The sequence below is a fragment of the Dermacentor andersoni genome, chromosome 7, assembly GCF_023375885.2.
Source record: "Dermacentor andersoni chromosome 7, qqDerAnde1_hic_scaffold, whole genome shotgun sequence".
Taxonomy (NCBI): Eukaryota; Metazoa; Arthropoda; class Arachnida; order Ixodida; family Ixodidae; genus Dermacentor; species Dermacentor andersoni.
In genome coordinates this window covers 123,270,698-123,288,913 of record NC_092820.1, presented here as the reverse complement: position 1 = coordinate 123,288,913, position 18,216 = coordinate 123,270,698, and the positions used below count along the sequence as shown (strand labels likewise).

General features: G+C 44.6%; 1 protein-coding gene across 5 annotated transcripts in view; it reads right to left on the bottom strand.

The window, feature by feature from the left end:
• spn-E (spindle E) overlaps nucleotides 1–18,216 on the bottom strand; it is a 93,786-nt gene that overhangs the window by 62,503 nt on the left and 13,067 nt on the right. For 2 of the 5 annotated variants that reach the window (XM_050181072.3, XM_055072467.2), the window contains exons 3-11: nucleotides 12,139–12,320; nucleotides 10,324–10,384; nucleotides 9,197–9,403; nucleotides 7,015–7,236; nucleotides 5,619–5,741; nucleotides 4,684–4,764; nucleotides 3,927–4,085; nucleotides 3,127–3,230; nucleotides 398–459 (exon numbers count right to left, since the gene is read on the bottom strand). In XM_050181072.3, coding sequence (XP_050037029.1) covers nucleotides 398–459; nucleotides 3,127–3,230; nucleotides 3,927–4,085; nucleotides 4,684–4,764; nucleotides 5,619–5,741; nucleotides 7,015–7,236; nucleotides 9,197–9,403; nucleotides 10,324–10,384; nucleotides 12,139–12,320 — 1,201 coding nt within the window. Of the gene's footprint in view, nucleotides 1–397; nucleotides 460–3,126; nucleotides 3,231–3,926; nucleotides 4,086–4,683; nucleotides 4,765–5,618; nucleotides 5,742–7,014; nucleotides 7,237–9,196; nucleotides 9,404–10,323; nucleotides 10,385–12,138; nucleotides 12,321–17,245; nucleotides 17,433–18,216 lie in introns of those variants that run through there. The other 3 variants (XM_050181074.3, XM_050181075.3, XM_055072468.2) reach the window with 3 other exon arrangements.

The following is an 18,216-nucleotide window of genomic DNA, read 5'->3' as shown; positions in this document are numbered from 1 at the left end:
TTTAGGTTCGGCGTGATATGCCCCCTGTCAAAGATTCCGCAATCTGCAGACTTGGCGCGACCCTGCAGGTAAAATTTATTGATGTGTCAGTTGATTGACAGACTGATTTATCAATTGCCAAAGGAACATTCGGGCTATGAGAGGCGTCGTAGGGATCGAAGGCTGGTTTGGAGTCCTTTTACTGTGCACAAATGTCACATGTCACAATGCTTCAGAGAATGGGGCCCAACTGCTGCAGGGGATAAAACCCATGACAACTCGCAACTTGTCGTTTCACAACAGTTCTAAGGCACTATGCAATTAAAGAAATGCTGCCAGGAATAAAGTTGCCATCGTCATTGCTGCTAGCAGTGAGATGTTTCTGGACTTTCAAAACACACTCTGTCGTGCCACTCACCAGGAAGGAAGACAAGGACAGCCCCACGATTTGGAGCAAACCTGTCCTTGTTCACATCAACCCTGCGAGGAAAGAAAAGAATTGAAGAAACCAAAATAAGATAAAACAGCAGATTCCAGTGACTGTAATGCACCTTAGCTCATTTACTGCAACAGCAGTTACTTCGATGATTCGTGCCAGACCCCAAGTTTATGCAAAAATCCTGCATTTTTGTTTCAACTCCCCCACTGTATACAACAGTGAAAACACGAAGACAGTTAAGGCATAACAGCGACGGCAACATGACAATGACGGCACAATAACTTTGATGGTATGACAACCATGGCACGGTGACCATGGCATGATAATGACAATGATGGCACGATAACATCGTCGACAATGACAAGTATAACAATAATGATAGTGACACGGTGACGGCAAGACGACATTGGTATGATGAGACGTTGCAGTAAAATGCTGTTGCTATCCATATCCTATACAAGCAATGCATGGATCAGGGCCCAACTCCGAATGCTGCAGTGTAACCGAACCAGTTGGACAGGCAGACCTAGCAGACCTAGCTCCGAGTGCTTAGCCACAGCCACAGTAGAAGAAATGCCATGTTTTCCATGTCATGCTGAAATTAACCAAGCAGCTGCAGCATTGGATGCCATGCTGCCACAGTTTGCAATACCAAGTGTTTCAGCAGTGACTCTCTCCGATTGTTAAAGGGCCCCTCACCAGGCCACATAGCAAATTTCGGTTATACGCTGGAAGTTATGTGCCCTCTAGGCAGCGTTCTTTCTGCTGCAAGAATTTTCCAAATTGGTTCATTAATAGCCGAGATAGAAATATTTCAGTGCCATGAACCCATGATTTTAGGAGGCGAGGGCCACTGCCAAGAGAGACACTCTCTCCACTTGCACCGTAAAGCCCCCCCCAAGCGAAATTCCTTCCCTGCATTCTTCCACATCGAAGCTCGAAGATTGGGTGACGCATACGTCACGGGCCATGCCTTCACTTTTTCTTTTTCCCCTCACTTTTTTCTGCGTTGTGCACTTGCACTGACGACATCGTGCGTGAGCTGTCGTGTTTGTCACGTTTCGCGCGGCACACGATTTAGCGCGCTTTGCACGAGAACACCTGACCAGCGGTATAAGTCAGTGCTCCACAAATACTGAGGCAGACACAAGCGGTTCATAGAGCGCGATGGTGCGCTGGAACACGGTAGAAAATGGCATACTTTCGAAGGTCCGTGCACGCGACTGCACGACATGGGAACAAGCAGACAAAGCAGAACTACATTTCTCTTGCTGCGGTGGAAAGTAAAACAACATGCAGACATTTGGTCTGCGTGTTTTATTATTTCTATAAACTTTTATTATTTCTCTAAACGCCACCTGCAGCAGGAAACGGCAGCGCATTTGGGTTGTGGCCTATCAGATGCACGCAATATGCTTCCAACGGTGCTATGCCGGATGCGTGGTCACACGGCTAGGTAAATGAAGATGCTCATCAGGGCGGGTTCACGGCGACAGCTGCAGACGCAGCGTGCTGCAACACATGAGATTTGCTAGCACCAGAAGAGGAAACTGACGGCGTGCAGGCATTTTCACGTGACACGGGCAGGCAAGTACCACAGGGAAGCTACCACAGTAGGCACCTGCTGCTCTTGATCCCGCATGCCTCAATCCTTTTCTCGCTTACAAGGGATCCAGAGACCAGAAAACGTGTCGAATGATCGTAGTGTGGCGACTTACTGAACGTTGGTGCCAAAAGGTTGTGTTTTTCAGAGATCTGATTCCCTGGTAAAAAAAGCGTAACTGTACTGGGACCCTGCCTTTGTCATACCTCGCCGGTGGCTTTGAAGCACAGAAAGAATGGTAAAGGTTAAATGTTGCATAATTCCCGTTCCCATAAGTCAGCTTTGCCGCAATACAGCGGTGTTAAGCGGTGAAGCACACGCAATGTATTGGGGTGAAGTATACTAAGATTGGAAATGGGCCACTGTCACGTGACGCAACATGCATTCCTTAATTATACACATGTGCAGCTGCCGTCTCCTGCCACAGTACGAGCATTGATACTCCTAATGTACCGGCAGGCCTTTAGAGCTACTTTGGACGTGCTTGTGTAGATTTGAGCCCTTGGGGGCTGTAAAAGGCACACATTCATTAATTCGGACTGCCCGATTTTTGAGACGTTTTTGCAGCCCCTAGAGAGTCAGAAAAATTGGTCGTTGACTGTACGTAAAGCTCTAGAAAAAGAATGGCAGCCGCAGCGCTCGTAGTTACAAAATGGCAGGTGATCGGAACCGGCCAGGTGCCATTTTGGAAGAGCTACAACACTGCATTTCCTTCTTTATAAGGCATTCTTAACGGAAGCTTTCAGCTAGATGCGGAAAACTGCCGGGAACAGAAATTAAGATGCTGTAACCAAGATATTGAGACCAAAGTGGTATTGAATCATAACTGGTGGCACCAGGTTTAGTGTCCTGAATTTTCGCACAATTTGAAGGGCGAGTCCACATATAACGGGCTACTGATACAACGACCAATTTTTGCAGAACTATCGAGTTCATTGTAAACATGTTTGACTCTATCCTATTCGTATGCAGTTTGGCTTTAAAAATTAATATGTGCATACCTCTACAGTTTGTCATGGACGAAGTACTAAGGAATTTATAAACTTCACAAAAACAATTATATCATACGTAAGGTATCAAAATCCTGTTGCAGGCGTGAACTTACTTTTGCTCCACCGCTTCGATCCTGTCAAAGACCTTGATGAGACGGTGGGCAATGCGAAATGACTCCGGTGCAATACCAGGGTCTTCCGGGACAAACTCTGGAAGCTGTTGGCATGAGCCAGAGAAAAACAAAGTATGTCACTGTACAACGAAGCATGCAGGCTATACAAGAATTACTATTTTGCTTTACAGATTGCAATTGATAGTTTGGACAGTGATCAGTTGAACAGCTTCTGAACACAGTCAGTGGCCTGATATGTGGAGTTAGGCCGAGTGCCCGCAGATTCCTTCAGACAATAATCTGCACAAGTGGAAGGTTTCTAGAGTTTAGCAGCTTCAAGAAACACCAACAGCCAATATTAAATCGAGATAGATTGAAACATTAGGCTTCTGTAACAAACAATTTTTCCTTGATAGCGAGAAAGGAGCTTTTGTGAGGAAGAAAATGAAAAAAAAAAAATCGCAGTAGCCCCATTTACTCTGGACTAAGGTATCCCTCATGTGACGTCGGCCTTGGCCACACAGCGGCATAGAGGGGAGGTCGCGTGGAGATTACATCAATTCGTCTGTTTTAGCATGGACCATTCAAACTGAGAAGCAGCAGCGAGGCCTTTGGTGGCAATTTTTGACGTAAAAATGTCATATATTGGCACAGAGTGAATGTCGGTACGCTTCTGGACAAATAACGACTCGATCTAGCTCAGCTTCATACTTTCCTTTGGTGGCCCTTCCAAAACACCAAAGTGCCGACTCCACCGGAAATGTGGGGTCAAAGTCTGGTGACAGCACCAGAGTGCTTACCTCGCCCAGCGTCCGCAGGCTGTCAATGTAGTACTCCCTGACCTCCTTCATCTTGCCTGGAATTTCAATGATTGGCGCCGGCTCCAGATGCTCAAACAGCGACGACGAGAAGTACTCCGCAAAGTAATCTACGTTGATCGTGGCCGACATAAGGATAACCTGCAATTGATGCACCGTAGACACAAGATTGAAACAAAGGTACAGATTTGTGCTTAGAGTCCTGTGAAAGAAAAAACGAAAAAAAAAAAGGAATTGCTACATCTTTGGATTTGGTGCTCATTAGGTGCAGTACTGTATCCGCAATTATACTGTGCACCTTCTTCCTGCCTATTCGTTACAAGTGGATGCAAAACAAAAAAATGTGTTGGCACAGTTACAAGAAATTGGCATGCTGTTTTATAGTTTATAATGAAACCAACTAAGTTTTATAGTTTTATAATGAAATCAACTAAGCTTAGCTGAAAGCTAAATTCAAGGATGTTTAAGCAGTGCGAAGGAAACTTCAGGATTTTCAACGTTTTGAATATGGCAGTTTCACATTCAAAGGTTTATCACAGCTTTCAAGGGCCGCTTTGGACCCTGGTTAACTATCGGTTCAAAGTTTTGTACACAAGCCTTTTTGCATTCCGTCCGAATCGAAATGCTGCCATCGCAGAAGGGGATAAAACATGTCGCCTTTGCACTTAGCTTAGCAGCAGAAACCCACATGCAACGGGTTAGGCTGTAGACTTATAGGAAAGTCATTAGATCGACCGACCTTGACGCCACGAGAGTTGGACCGCAGAAACTTGCGCACCACAAGCAGGAGGAAGTCCGTTTCTTGGTCTCTTTCATGCACCTGGTGGGAAGAGAGTCACGAAAAATAAGGACAAGGAAAAAAAAAAGCAACTTGTAAGCCCTAACACAGGCAAGCTTGGATAACGAAATTAGGGGACACATCAGAGCAGGCAGCCTAACATTGTACCAAGCAGTGCAGGCAGCATTCGCCTAACAGAGTGAGCAAAGAGGAAATGATCTAGAAAGATTAATTCACCACAAACAACTGAACATGCCCCAGAAGGCATTCCTTCACTTGTGTTATTTTGAATAGTGAGCCCGCAATTAAATAGAGAACTCTACTGTAGCACGAAGCGATTGCCTACTGTTCGCCATAATGCTATCTGTATATGCAGAGCTTGGTGAAAGATAATTTTTTGGAATAGCAGAATTGAGCAGATTGCAGCATCGTTTTTTTTTCATCAACAGAAGCGCATGCTGCTGACGGCAATGCTATAGCAGTACAAAAGCTCCACGAGAAATTGCAGAAGCTTCTCCACTGCCATCACCAAGCTGCTTTATTTAACAGCAACAAAACTCCTACAAGTCTGATGAATTCTGAAGGCCCTGTAATGTTAAACACAGACACAAGGCGGGTCTGTTACAGTTAATGTTGTCATCAAGAGATGGTGCCACCAGTGCACATGCAAACATGTGGGCTGTCTGAAATAAAGGCCACTTTCAGTTGGTGTCTGGCTTGGAGCACCAATATATCGTAGGGTACATTAGATGCCAAAGACCATTCCCATCGCACTAGGCTTTTTAATGTGCATGCGTGACAATTATCCACACGTTCAGCTTCCCATCGTTCAACTTTCCAGCGTCGAAGCTGCAACATCACGAGGCACAGAACACTGTACACAAAAAGCAGCTCACCTCATCTATAATCACGTGCGTGTAATCATTCATGTCCTTCTTGCCGATGAGCTTCTCCAGCAGCACGCCCGTCGTCACGTACGCCAGTCTCGTATCGGCCGACGTCTGGTTGTCCATGCCGACCTGCAAGTCACCAGCAAAAGAGAATTGGCGAAGAGAATAAGGAGATGCGGAGGAGCAGATTTTTCGCTAGTCACAATCAGGAAACAAACAATCGGCACTGGCTAACACTGCCAAGGCTCATCTTGCACACAAATACTCAAGGAACAGCCAACCCCAAGAACTCTGTGGCAGAATGCCGTAGCTGAGAGACACTCCCTTTTGAACCGGCCGCAACAGTGGTAGCCTTGCAGCGCAGCTGTGGTTCCACACCTGCTGCCGTGGCCATGAGCGCCGCTGGATCACACTCCCAGCGATAACCTCGTACGTGTAGACAAATACCCAAGAAAATGGCAGAAGGATGGCCATCTCACTAGCCTACCCGGTAAATCACCGCACGCATAATGCATAAGGTGTGGCTTCAGAACCCGTCTGCAGTAAGTCGTCTTTCAATGCGATTAGCATTCTTGGGATACTTCATGCACCATCCGATATTGATGCCTGAATCTATAACAGTTTTCCTTTCGCACCAACTTTGGTCACTGGGTACGTGCCATTGAGTATGCCCCACTGGTTCTTTGTCACTGGGTGTGTGTTGTTCTTCAACTGACTTCTTTGATACCAACTTGCATCACTAAGATAGAGTGCCGATCACAATAACATCGGCAATCATTTCCAATGGACCGTTGCGCCACCAATTTTCATCCCCTCCAAAACATACATTTGGGACTATTCCATGCTTAGAAAACGGCTACAGAGTGATTACACGTCGCACTTCCATTTAACTACACATAACAGACATTTGTTCCTGTTCACATTTGGGTTTATGTTAATGGTACATATAAGCCTACTAATCAATTGCACACCTAACTCAAGCATACTTTGAAAAAGAAACATCGCCCATGGTTTAGTACAAGTCATCATCATCACTGCAAGATAGGTTACTGCTGTCGTCCCCATTAGCTAGGAAACCAGTACCGCAATCTGTTGGATTTCTTGTGTCTTCAAGCTCTGCACGGTCATGCAAAACCGTCTCTGCGTGCATAAGAAAGCGCCGGTTGGGTGTTCACCGAAGTGACATGCTATCGTATTCTAACTGAAGGAGTTTTGCTTCTATAGCAATTTATGGTTTCCTGCTGGGACATTCCCGTGGGTTTGAATTAGGCAAAAAGTTGAATTAACAGGGGTCAATTAAGGGGAGTCGACCGCATTCAGTAATTCACCATATCGTAGTTGAACAACTATAGTGAGGGTGAAGGCAAAGATGGTGATCTGGTGGAGGAAGCGTCCCCCGCACCTGGTATCCGACAATGCTGCCCAGCGTCCAGTGACGCTCCTGGCACACGCGGTGCGCTACGCTGATGGCTGCGATCCGGCGCGGCTGCGTCACCACGATGTTGCAGTGGACGCCCATGGAAGCGCAGTGGTCCAGCACAAACTGGGGCACCTGCGTTGTCTTGCCACAACCCGTGGCTCCCCGGATGACCACTGTGGAGTATGTGTCCACCATCCGCAGCACCTGTCACAAGAAGGCACGTGGAAAGTCACCTCAAGGCATTTTTTTTTCTCTTTAGTGCAGCCATACCACCGCAGAGTGCACAATCATCAAAATGGTAATTTTCGAACCTTTTTGAAATGGGAACGGGAATAAAATTTCACCTTAGCTAAATGGCTTATATGCGAGTAGTTATATGCTGCCGAAGCATTCTGGCACAGCTTCACAGTAGGCGATTGTCTATATTTTTATAAACACCCTGCAAGCGAAGCACCTTAGCTGACAACGTGAGCACCTTGCGATTGGCAGATATGATGCGGGCCTTGGAGACGTCCAGCACACTATGGAAGTGCCGCTTAATCTCAGAGGCCATGCCCAGGCTCTGCATTCATTCTCAAGATTCTGCTTTCTGTATCATCTTTGACAAGCAGTTATGGCAGCATCTTCTTGTTTCAGCATAACAAATATCTATTTCTTCTAGCTCCTTCTTACATGTTCTCTTATATTTCATACACAAAATTTCATACAGAAGCTGCCCTAGATATATGCCATTTGGAACTAGGCATGTTACACGGTCCAAAATGTCATTGCAGTTGGCTTTTACCAAGTTAAGCTCCGGATATAGTAATTTTTTCAAATTTCCGCTACTTTAGCATCCCAAAGCTACATAGTGGGCTATAACTGTACTCCATAATAGGGGCTCCGGATTAAACTTTGATCCCCTGGGGTTCTTTAGGGTACGCACAAGGCAGGATACATGAGCATTTTTGCATTCTGCTCCCATCTAAATGCAGCCGTGGTAAGCTGAGAACCAAACCAGGAATTAGTCCAGAATAAAAACACTAGCTAGGTGTTTCGTACGCAACAAGTCATTAGGAAATTAGAGAAATACCGGCAACGAAGTGGGCTCATCAAAATTGACGATAACTCATGATGAGACGATATTGTCAAAATCCCAAGCCAACAGCAACTAAAATTTCGAATGTCAAAAAAGCGTAGCTTCTGATAGTGTGGATATAGTGCAGCCTCCAGTTTCCATTTGATGTACGAGTGAATTCACGACGAAAAGCTTACATAGAGAAACGTTTCCGCAATGCAACTGAAAAAAACTTGGCCATTTACTTAAAGTTTGCCTTGAGCATATGCCATTTTGTGAGATACACACATACTACTTTTTTTTTAGCAATGACATACCTTCAGGGGCAGCACACTAACAGCCACAAGCAGATAATGACAAGCAATGTTCTTTTTTTTTTTTTAGATCACAGTGACTTTCCCAGCAGCTCTGATGTTGCCAGTTGCGCCTTCTTCAGGAACCTACCTGTGAAAAGTTGCTTGAAGGAAGTATCCCTCTAGTGTCTATTTCTTTTTAGAGAACTTTGAACAGAAGGTGTGGAAAACTTTTTTTGTCAACAAAATTTTTCATAAGCTTGATGCAACATTAGTAAAATAAGATGAGCCCAAATTCGAAGAGTTTACGGAAAATTCCGGAGAGCTGGCAGGTATGCACACGGCAATTCATAAACCCGTTTTACGTGCGCTAAGCGTTCTTTTGGGAACTGCATGCACTTTTACATACATCCATTTGTAACTTCTTTTACGCCAACTTGGGTCCCTGGGTATGAGCCACTAAGAATATGCCGCTCTTCAATGAAAAAGAAAAAGTAGCAGAAGAGGAGCCTGGCATCTCCACAGGCCTCATCACTTCCTTCAATGAACCCTCTCCACTTGTACAACATCTGATATCACAACTCTGTCTCGTTAATTTCATCGTTATAATCACAACAAGTAAAATATGTCGTCACCAATCACACTCCCACCATAAGAGAGACTGCTAACTGCATAAACACTGTCAATAATCTCCAAAGGATGGATGTGCTGCCAAATTTTTTTTCTCCCTCCGATTATCCGCGCTATCATCTGACAGTTCCAGAAAGACAAGAAGCTTTCAACTGCCACTCAAGATTGTGGGCAGGTCACTGACATCTTCCTTGCACTCCATGATTGGCAGGTCCATGTTCGGCACGTGCGCCCGTTGGCAGTAGGTGGCGTAGATCTGCTGGGTGCTCTCCACGGCCAAGTCCGAAAGGGCCGCAGACTGGCCGGCCTGAGACCCCGCCAAAGCAAGGAGGTCGTCGCCCACAGCATCCCCAGGTCGCCTCGATGGTCCCGCCGGGTCCACTGGCTCCAACTGATTGGCAGCGAGAGAAAAGTAGGACACCGTGAACAAAGCCACGGACGCACACAAAAAGCCTTGCATCGCCATTTACAGCAGAACGCCGCCTATAAGTTCCTTAGGGGATCGTCCGCAGGAAAGAATGCATGATCAGGGAAAACAATGTCTGATAACACCCGCAGTAGCACTATAGAAGAGGAAAAAAGCTGCTCTCACACAAGACTTTATTTGAAATTCAATAGAAATGAGACCAACCTTGATAAATCTCTAAATTGAAAGTACTGAACAAACAATCGAAAACCCTGGAGGTGACTTGTTAATGGCAACATGTGATGATAAATGTAGTCGGCGCTGACAAGTGAGGCAGCATCAGTGATGCATCATTGCTGTAACTAAATGAGACTGGCATTTGAGAGCGTAAGAAATGGGAAAACGTAACAAACAGGAACATATCAACGAGCTTCTGCTGCAGTACATAACTAAAATGACTAACAGGGAACTCTGGCACTGAAATCATGCAGCTACCATGGGAGTAACCAATAGGACAAGATTTCCTCTTAGTGCTAATAGCTTATGGCATTATTTATTACACTTTACCTGTCTAAATTTCTAGGCGACTGTCGTTTTGTAAACACCGCAAGGCAATAAATTCCTGCACACATATGTAACAATTGCAAACTACTGCCTTCCTAATGCAATACATTTCGTTAGAAATAGTCCATCTGTGCAAAGTCACAGACCTGTTTGAAGTCAGAGGGCCAGAGTTAACACAAATCCGTGTACTACTACTCATTCTTATGTTGGCTGAACCGCCATGCCCCCAGCTCTCGCAAGCTAGTAGTGCTAGAGTTCTCTCCAGCAATTTTTGCAGAAAACTCTGCGGGGCACGACACCTGTGCTTCAGTCTTGAAGCACACGAAAGGAGAAAAACGCACCTGCTTCAACAACTGCAGCTCCTTCTCTTGATATTCTTTGGCATAGTGCGTTCCACTGGAGCTGCAAAAGTGCACAATTCAGCATTAGAGAAGCCAAACGAGCCGCCGCGTCCAGCAACAAGCCTCGAATAAATTATCCTCCTCGTCTGCACTCCCGTCTCGCCAACTCCATGCAATGCAGCAAGGACTTGGGGCTCGCATAAGCCAATCAATTACAAGAACCAGCTGCGTGTGCCGGAGAGGGGAGGTGGGTAAATCTACTCTGCGGTACAAATCCTTTCATGAAGCATCCGCTCGGTTAATGTTATGCGGAGGGCAATCACAGAAGGTCAACAGAGGATCCGTTCTTCTGGTTTCTTTCTCTTGCCGAGTGATGCGACTATGCTTTTGCCACACTGAACAATGCCAGTGAGATGGAGCATAGGCCATATGGAGAGTCGCCGCCTGCAGCGGCCCATCCCCCTCGCTCAACAAAAGTAGTCACTATAGGGAGTACGCACCGACATCACCGAAGCCACCACATATTTATACAGTTCTCACAGAAAGACACGTCAATTTAGGGCAACCTAATAAGCGCAAGTTTGTTTCTGCGGCTTCAAGTCCTGTTGTATCGGGGTAATTCTGGCTTTTGCACTTAGAATAGTTCCAACTACCTCTAACAACCCAGTGTGAAGAGACATGACATTGCACTCTCAAGCAATACACACACACAATCTTATCAGATCACTTGCAAAATTTTTCGGGGAATACATTCACTGAAAGTCATCGCACTCCAGTATGTTCCCAGTTCTGAAGTAAAGGTTTTGTGGGGGTTCTTAAGGAGATAGAAAGACGGCAGCTCGGAATAGATGCAAAATGGAGGTACAGTGCTCATAAATTTAAATGGGAAAAGTAACAACCACCTTCTATGCGTAAATACACGAAAGCGTGATATGTAATTGCTCTGTAGCCGGTTTAGAAGGATGTATTAGTCCTAAATGTATGCTTTGGAGTACTCTGAATTAAGCCCCCATTACAAATACTAATGCATGGGAGTAGTTTCGGAACTGTTTGCACTTGAATTTGGGAGCACTGCACTTTATTTACTGAAGTGAATTAGGAGAAAGAAATGTAGTCACACTTCAGCGTTTTCTCTGGCTCTGAACTCATTTACCGCGACACCAACACTACTGTCAAGAGGTGGGTCCTGCCATCTCTTCAAGAACAACTTCTTTGCGACACACGTCTCATCCCCGTCTGCTAATGCGTTGCCCGTGGTAACCTCTCAAAATATGCGCCTCGGATTCTCCTATTCCTCTCGCCACTGCACAGTCAGGACCTTGAATTTGGCAGTCTTGATGCCACAAGGTGACATACGAGGGTTTACTGGCCAATCGCTTGCACTCGAGCTTGTGTACTAAGGGATGCCTGCTGTTAAAAAAGAAAGGATGTTCTATGCCCACTGTCTTCGCTTTGAGTGGAACTGGCTAACACTCCCTGGGACAATACCGTACACAAAAAAAAATGGTACTCAAGTGGGCGGGAAGGTTGTTGCAACAGTAGCTTGCTTGGCAAATCACCACACCTGTAATGCGGAAGATGTGGGTTTGGCTCCCACCTATGGCAATTGTCCTTTTTGTCCCCTTTTATTACCCTTTTCCTTACCATTTCTATATTTCAACCAACCGTAACAACTACCTTCCCCTATGTTTGCTCTGGCTTCAATGTCTTTCTTTGAATGGTTGTGACTAAGAAAGAAAATCTAGCCCTTTGGATTCTTTTGCTCTTCTTGCTCGTCACAGTATGTGATTAGTTATGCGAACGCCCATCACTTACAATGCTCTTTTTGGCTGCTCGAGGGCTTTGATGTCGTCGGACGATGGCTCTGGCAGAACGAAGAGCTTCTGGTTTGACGCGACCTTCTTAACCGTCTTTGTGGCACTGAAGACTGTCAGTATGTCGTCGAGCGTGATCTGGGCTGCCGTCTTCTCGGCCATGGCGGCTGCTGGGGTTCCCTGCTGAAGCAGAAAGCGATCGCAGTCTTACGAACAGCTAAATGTTGTGCATGTTGGATTCGTTCTACGGAAAGGCGGGTGTGCAAGCACGGACACGAGAACTGAGAACAACAACTTCAGCATCAACACTTGTGTTGTCCTTCTCGTTCCACTTGTGTCCCATGTTTGCACACCTGAAGCTTTTACCTTTTTTTGCCCCTCTCTTAAACCAAAAGCCACTCCAAATGGAGCTGAAAAACCAAATCAACAGCAGCAATACAGACGGCTTCTTGTGCCTGGTGATGTGAATGCCCTTCAATTAGCATTTGGGTAAGTAAAGGGACACTGCGCATGGAACCAGTTTGGACTGATGAAGTACTCCTACAAATCTTTACTTTTGTCAATTTCACGGTAACTGGTTGATTATTAGAAGAGAAAAAGAAGTTCAAAGTTTCATTTTTTCCCCCCGTGCCAAAACCCCGGAGGTGGCACATCATTGTGACATTACGGATTTCTAAGAATTTTTATTTTTTCACGTTTGGGCTGTTGTGGCTAGGTACAAGTTCTCAAAACATGCCAAGGGCAACCTTAGGCTCCTTAAGAATGCAATGAAGTCAATCTTTATCGAAAAGAAAAAAAAAATTATCTAGGCCCGGGCAGTCACTGACGTCGCAGCAAGTTGGTGCAGCAACCTTCAAGGCAGCGGTGCCGCCTGTCCACATTTGTGTATTTCCTCTGGCTTAACAAGCCTTTCCTTATGGTGAGAGTGGCTTGCCTTGCTGGTGTAAAGTAAAATTTACTAATACAGCTGAAATTTTTTTTTTGTGTGTGTTTAATGTGCCTCTAAGTTTTTTATACAGAGCAGGCACAGCTTACTATTCTTATGGTGAGAGTGGCTTGCCTTGATGGTGTAAAGTAAAATTTACTAATACAGCTGAAATAGTTTTTTTGTGTGTGTTTAGCGTACCTCTAAGCCTTTTATACAGAGCAGGCACAGCTTACTAGAGCCTGTAGGTGCTAGAAATTGCCTTCCATAATGGCAAGGACTAAAAAAAACACAAATTCAAGCTACCCATACACGGTAGTTATGACGCTAAGAATATGCTAACATGAGTAGACACATACAAACATTAGGAGCAGAGGCGGGACTGTTTACACACACAAGAGCAGTTGTGGAAAAGAAAAAATAAAGGAGGGAAACAAGTGAAATTACAAAACAAAAACGCAAAGAATAACACCAGTAAAACAAAAGAAACTCTGGTTATGAAACAATTTATGTACCATAATTACATCTTGATGCTTATTTTTAAGTGTCTTTTTACATAGTACTGTTTTTTTGTTTTTTTTTTGCACTGGATATTGCCCTTACACCGTCATACCATGCTGAACATGCAGACTTTTTGCTTTACATAACAGGCACCTTGACTGCAACCTGCTTTGCTACAGTTTCATCGGCTTTAAAGTCTCAACTGTGCCATAATTACATCTTGACGCTTATCTTTAAGTGTCTTTTTACATAGTACTGTTTTTTTGTTTGTTTTTTTTGCACTGGATATTGCCCTTACACCGTCATACCATGCTGAACATGCAGACTTTTTGCTTTACATAACAGGCACCTTGACTGCAACCTGCTTTGCTACAGTTTCATCGGCTTTGAAGTCTCAACTTTGCAAGATGGTTAACTGACTACGCAAGTTGTTTTTTTCATCAACAAGGATCCAATAGTAGCAAAAATGATTTGAAATCTTATGTTGCACTGACACTGCAGCTGCCATTGTGGAGACAAAATTCTATAAGAGAAAATTTGGCCCTCTCTGTTAACATATCCACAAACTTCTGGAAATAATATTTATAAGAATCCTGTAGACACAACAACCAAAGAAGGGGCAGGAAGAGGAAAAGAAAGGATGTTCCTTTTAGCGCGTCTGTATACCATAGAAGGTGGATGCTTGGGGTAGGAGAGCAGGAGGTTGAGGTGAACAAGAGACGCAGAAGTACGATGCCTCTCTTCTGAACCTCAAACTCCCTTACCCCGAGTACATACCTTTCGTGGATAACGTACAAACTTCATTAACAATTAACACCTTTATACACAGCACAGAAGCAGAACCAAATGACAAGCAACGCATTATTTTTAGACAGTAACAATGTTGTTGCTGATTTCACCCGGTTGAGTAACTTAAAAAAAAAAAAAGGTACAAAGCGCTTGCCTTCGTCGTTCTTTTGGTCCCTGTCTATGTATGCGCTGTAAGTAAAGTTTCAAACCATCTAATGTCCTTTCACTCACTTGAAAGGGTATGCCAAGAGACTGATTGGTAAACTTCTCTCAAACTGAATTTACTTTTTCTTTTTGCATAAAATTGATGCAACATTTGTAAAATCATAACTTGAGCCCAGGTTCATAAACCTTACAGAAAATTTGGGAGAGTTTATAGGTATTTAATAACCAAACCATTTTCTTCAAATAAATAGAAATGAAAGTGTTGGAAGACCACTTCACCAGTCTAAAGCGGCTCTCAAAGCAGAATTCACATGACAGGCTCAATTGCCGATTTAAATCTGCAGAAAAGAGCAACATTGCTGCGCTGCAAAAGAATCTTGCCACTAGCAAGCTCGTCGGTGACATGCCTGCGTGTGGCACGATTCAGTGACACTGCGCCGCGTCACAGTCACCAACGGGTTGAATCAGCATTTCAGTCCATCATGCGTGTCTGGCTTCCGTTTAGTCCATGAAGTAAGGAAAGAAACTAGAAAGAAGCCCGATGTCACACAGAAAGGCTTCGCACATGGCAGACTCAGTCTGGTATGTTCGGTTCCCAGTAGGTTTAAATCGAAGTGCACCTGTTCAGGCGCTTTGCAACGATGCTGCACAGATTTTCTCCTTATATGCTGCGGCACTTTGGCAATTTCTTGTATTTATATACTTACCTTCTTTGCAACATGCGGGTGATGCAGACGCGTGTTGCTATGGCACCTGTTGTTTTATTTAAGAGGAGCATGTGTCGAACGGAGAAGTAGGCGAAATTAAGAGCTGCTGGGTCAGGATCATATGTTTCGCTGACTTTGGCAGGCTTCACTTTTACGTTCCCTCTTAGTTTCTTTCCTTTGTCCATGTATTAGTCCCTATGAAAAACAAGCTGTGGGTAGCACACATGAAAAATAAATAAATATATATATATATATATATATATATATATATATACACACATCAAAATCAGCTAGGCAAGAAAGAGTACGTCACCCAGCACATTGAAAGGATACTCCGTTTTATACTTCAAAGGCAACACTGCAGAAGCTATGCAAGCAGTGCGGGCATAAGTCGCACTCCGTGCATTTTGCAGCACAGCTGGTTTTGATCTGCGACACTTCCTAGGGAATGGTCACTTCACATACTTCAACTGAAACTTGTGGACCACGAAGGTTACACCAAAATCGCATATCTGTGCACCTCTGTGCATTCTGTAAGCAAGGTTGTTATGTTTTGGTCATGAGCGCAAGTGGAGAACCGTAACCACTGATCGCAGAAACATCACACCACTTGTTCAATCTGCGACGTCTTTTGTGTAGTGATTAGGTCATATTTTGTGGCACAAAAAGTGTGAGATCTAATGTTACAATGAATCACATCACGCAATACCTACATCTTGCTTTCATATACAACGCACAATTTCTTGTAGTGTTGCTTGCTCATGTATCAAATGCGAGTATGGTTTCTGGCTATGCTACTGCATAAAGAGGCTCTGAAGAGTAGGGAGATGAGTCACTGTGAGCCTCCAGTGTTCTCAAGAAATATTAACAATACAAAAGTGACCCTGCCTAACAGAATGGTATTACCTCGAGTTGCTTGAGGCTGGAACTGAGAGATTGATAACGTCAAACTTCTCAGCTTTGAAGCATGGCATAAACTGAAGGCTCTGGCATCCGAAGCTTGAGATTTTTTTCATACATAACTCTCGAGGTAAACGGTTAAAGATATGTGAACACAAAGCAAATAAGTCCATCTGCAACACAGAACATTAGTTGCCTTGCTTCATTGACAACCTTTCGCACTGCAACAATATATTTTATTGTTTCACACCTACTTACCTAAAAAACTGGAAGTGCATGCGTCATTGGTATAACGCCGCACTTGTCGCCACATCAGCGCTAACAGTCGCAGACAAAATGGCGCCATGCGTTTGCAACGCGAGCCTGTTAGTCGTCTGCTACCAACACTCATCGAAACTGCGGTGTAGAATGTTTTCATGGTACACTACTGCTAAAAAAATGGCTTCGTGTAGGCGGGCAGGGCTACACCTTTTCTACACCAGCTAAAAAGGAAAAAAAGAAGCCCTAGTGTCTAACGTAGGTTGCCTAAAAGCACAGGCACCGCCATTCACGTATAATGAATGTAGCACCTCACATGTAACATGTCACTATCTCATTCTAAAAGAGCATACCTCCACACTTTTAGGTAACATTGCCATAATACCGCGCAAGTTCTCGCCCACAACAACGTCAGGAACTGACTTGCGTAGTGACAACAAACATTCCGCGTCTTTTGACTTCAACGCAGCGATAACCGAGCAAGCGAATCCACATGCCGCGAGCATGCGGGTTGACTGACATTTGAAGCCACCACAACAACCTATCAAGTCGCTCGCTAAAGCTGCTAGCGACTTGGTAGGTTTACGAAGTGTTCCTGGTGGTTTTACATGTCATTTGACGCTTAACGCCGTAACGCTCTTTCATTTCTTGAATGCGTTGGTTAGTTGAAAACAAACCCAAGAAAACTAAAACAAAAAAGACAACGAGAAAAGGCGTAACTCGCAACCGTTTCAAGAAATCACTCTCTCGAATAAGTGAAATTATCAACATGATACGCAAAAAGCAATAAGTCGCTCGTGCACGACAGCCGCACCGTGAGCATTGTATGGAAAGCACATGTCAAACACTCTTGCACTACTCACGCGCGGTCTTGATGTCGAGGGCGAAGTCACTCGCACAGACGTTCAGTGGCGCTCACTCGTTGAATATGACACATTGGTGAACTTTCCAATAGCCGCGTTCAACACAAATTCACAACTTTTCCGCCACAACCAACGCGCACCCATGCACCATGCGAGTAACCGAACGGCCCGAACCCGACACTGAGCCCTCTGACGGAAAAACAAAAGCGAAACCCACAGTGGCGAAACCCTCCAGTAGGTACCGTACTTACCAGCGGTTTTGGTACTTACGTCCTAAAGTCGGGATATCAAGAACGTTGCGTTGTATAAGGTAGCATTATGTTACGCATAGTTCGGCTCGTTGCGCAGTGGTTACGCCACAATTCATTTTTTTTATATCGTTACGTCCAAGCGCGTAAAAGGGATGCGGGGATCAAGAAGAGAAGGGAAGAGGAGAACGAAGACTGTGCAGCGGCCATTCCTGTTGTTCGTAGCCTGCCGTTCCTGCTCTCGCACGCCTAAATAAACCCCTTTTTCCCGTGCTTGTAACAATATTACCGAACCTTTTGAAACACAGTCGGATAACAGCGGTGTCAAAATGCGAAATCGGGGCCTTACGTAATAAGTGAAAAAAAAGCACTTTTGACGTGAATTTCGCTTGTATATATAGTACATGGGCGTGCATATTTCCATTTAACTGTTCGAAAAAAAGATTTTGTGCTCACCACTGCACTGTTTTGCTGACGTTTTGAAGAAAGATCTCGTTTTGGAGTCTACATGTAACAGTTGGCAGCGTTAATCCACTGGTTTTTAGAGGCTCCCTGAAACGGTTTGGACATATTTTGTAGACGCATAGGGTACAGCCACAGTAAAAAATTAGCGCCGCAATTTAAGTGAAGCGTCTCATATTTGAAAGTACATTCTAGTTCACAATAGCTCTGTAGCAGAGCCGATCGAGTGTGTCCGGTATATAACGCTCAGCAAAACTTCCA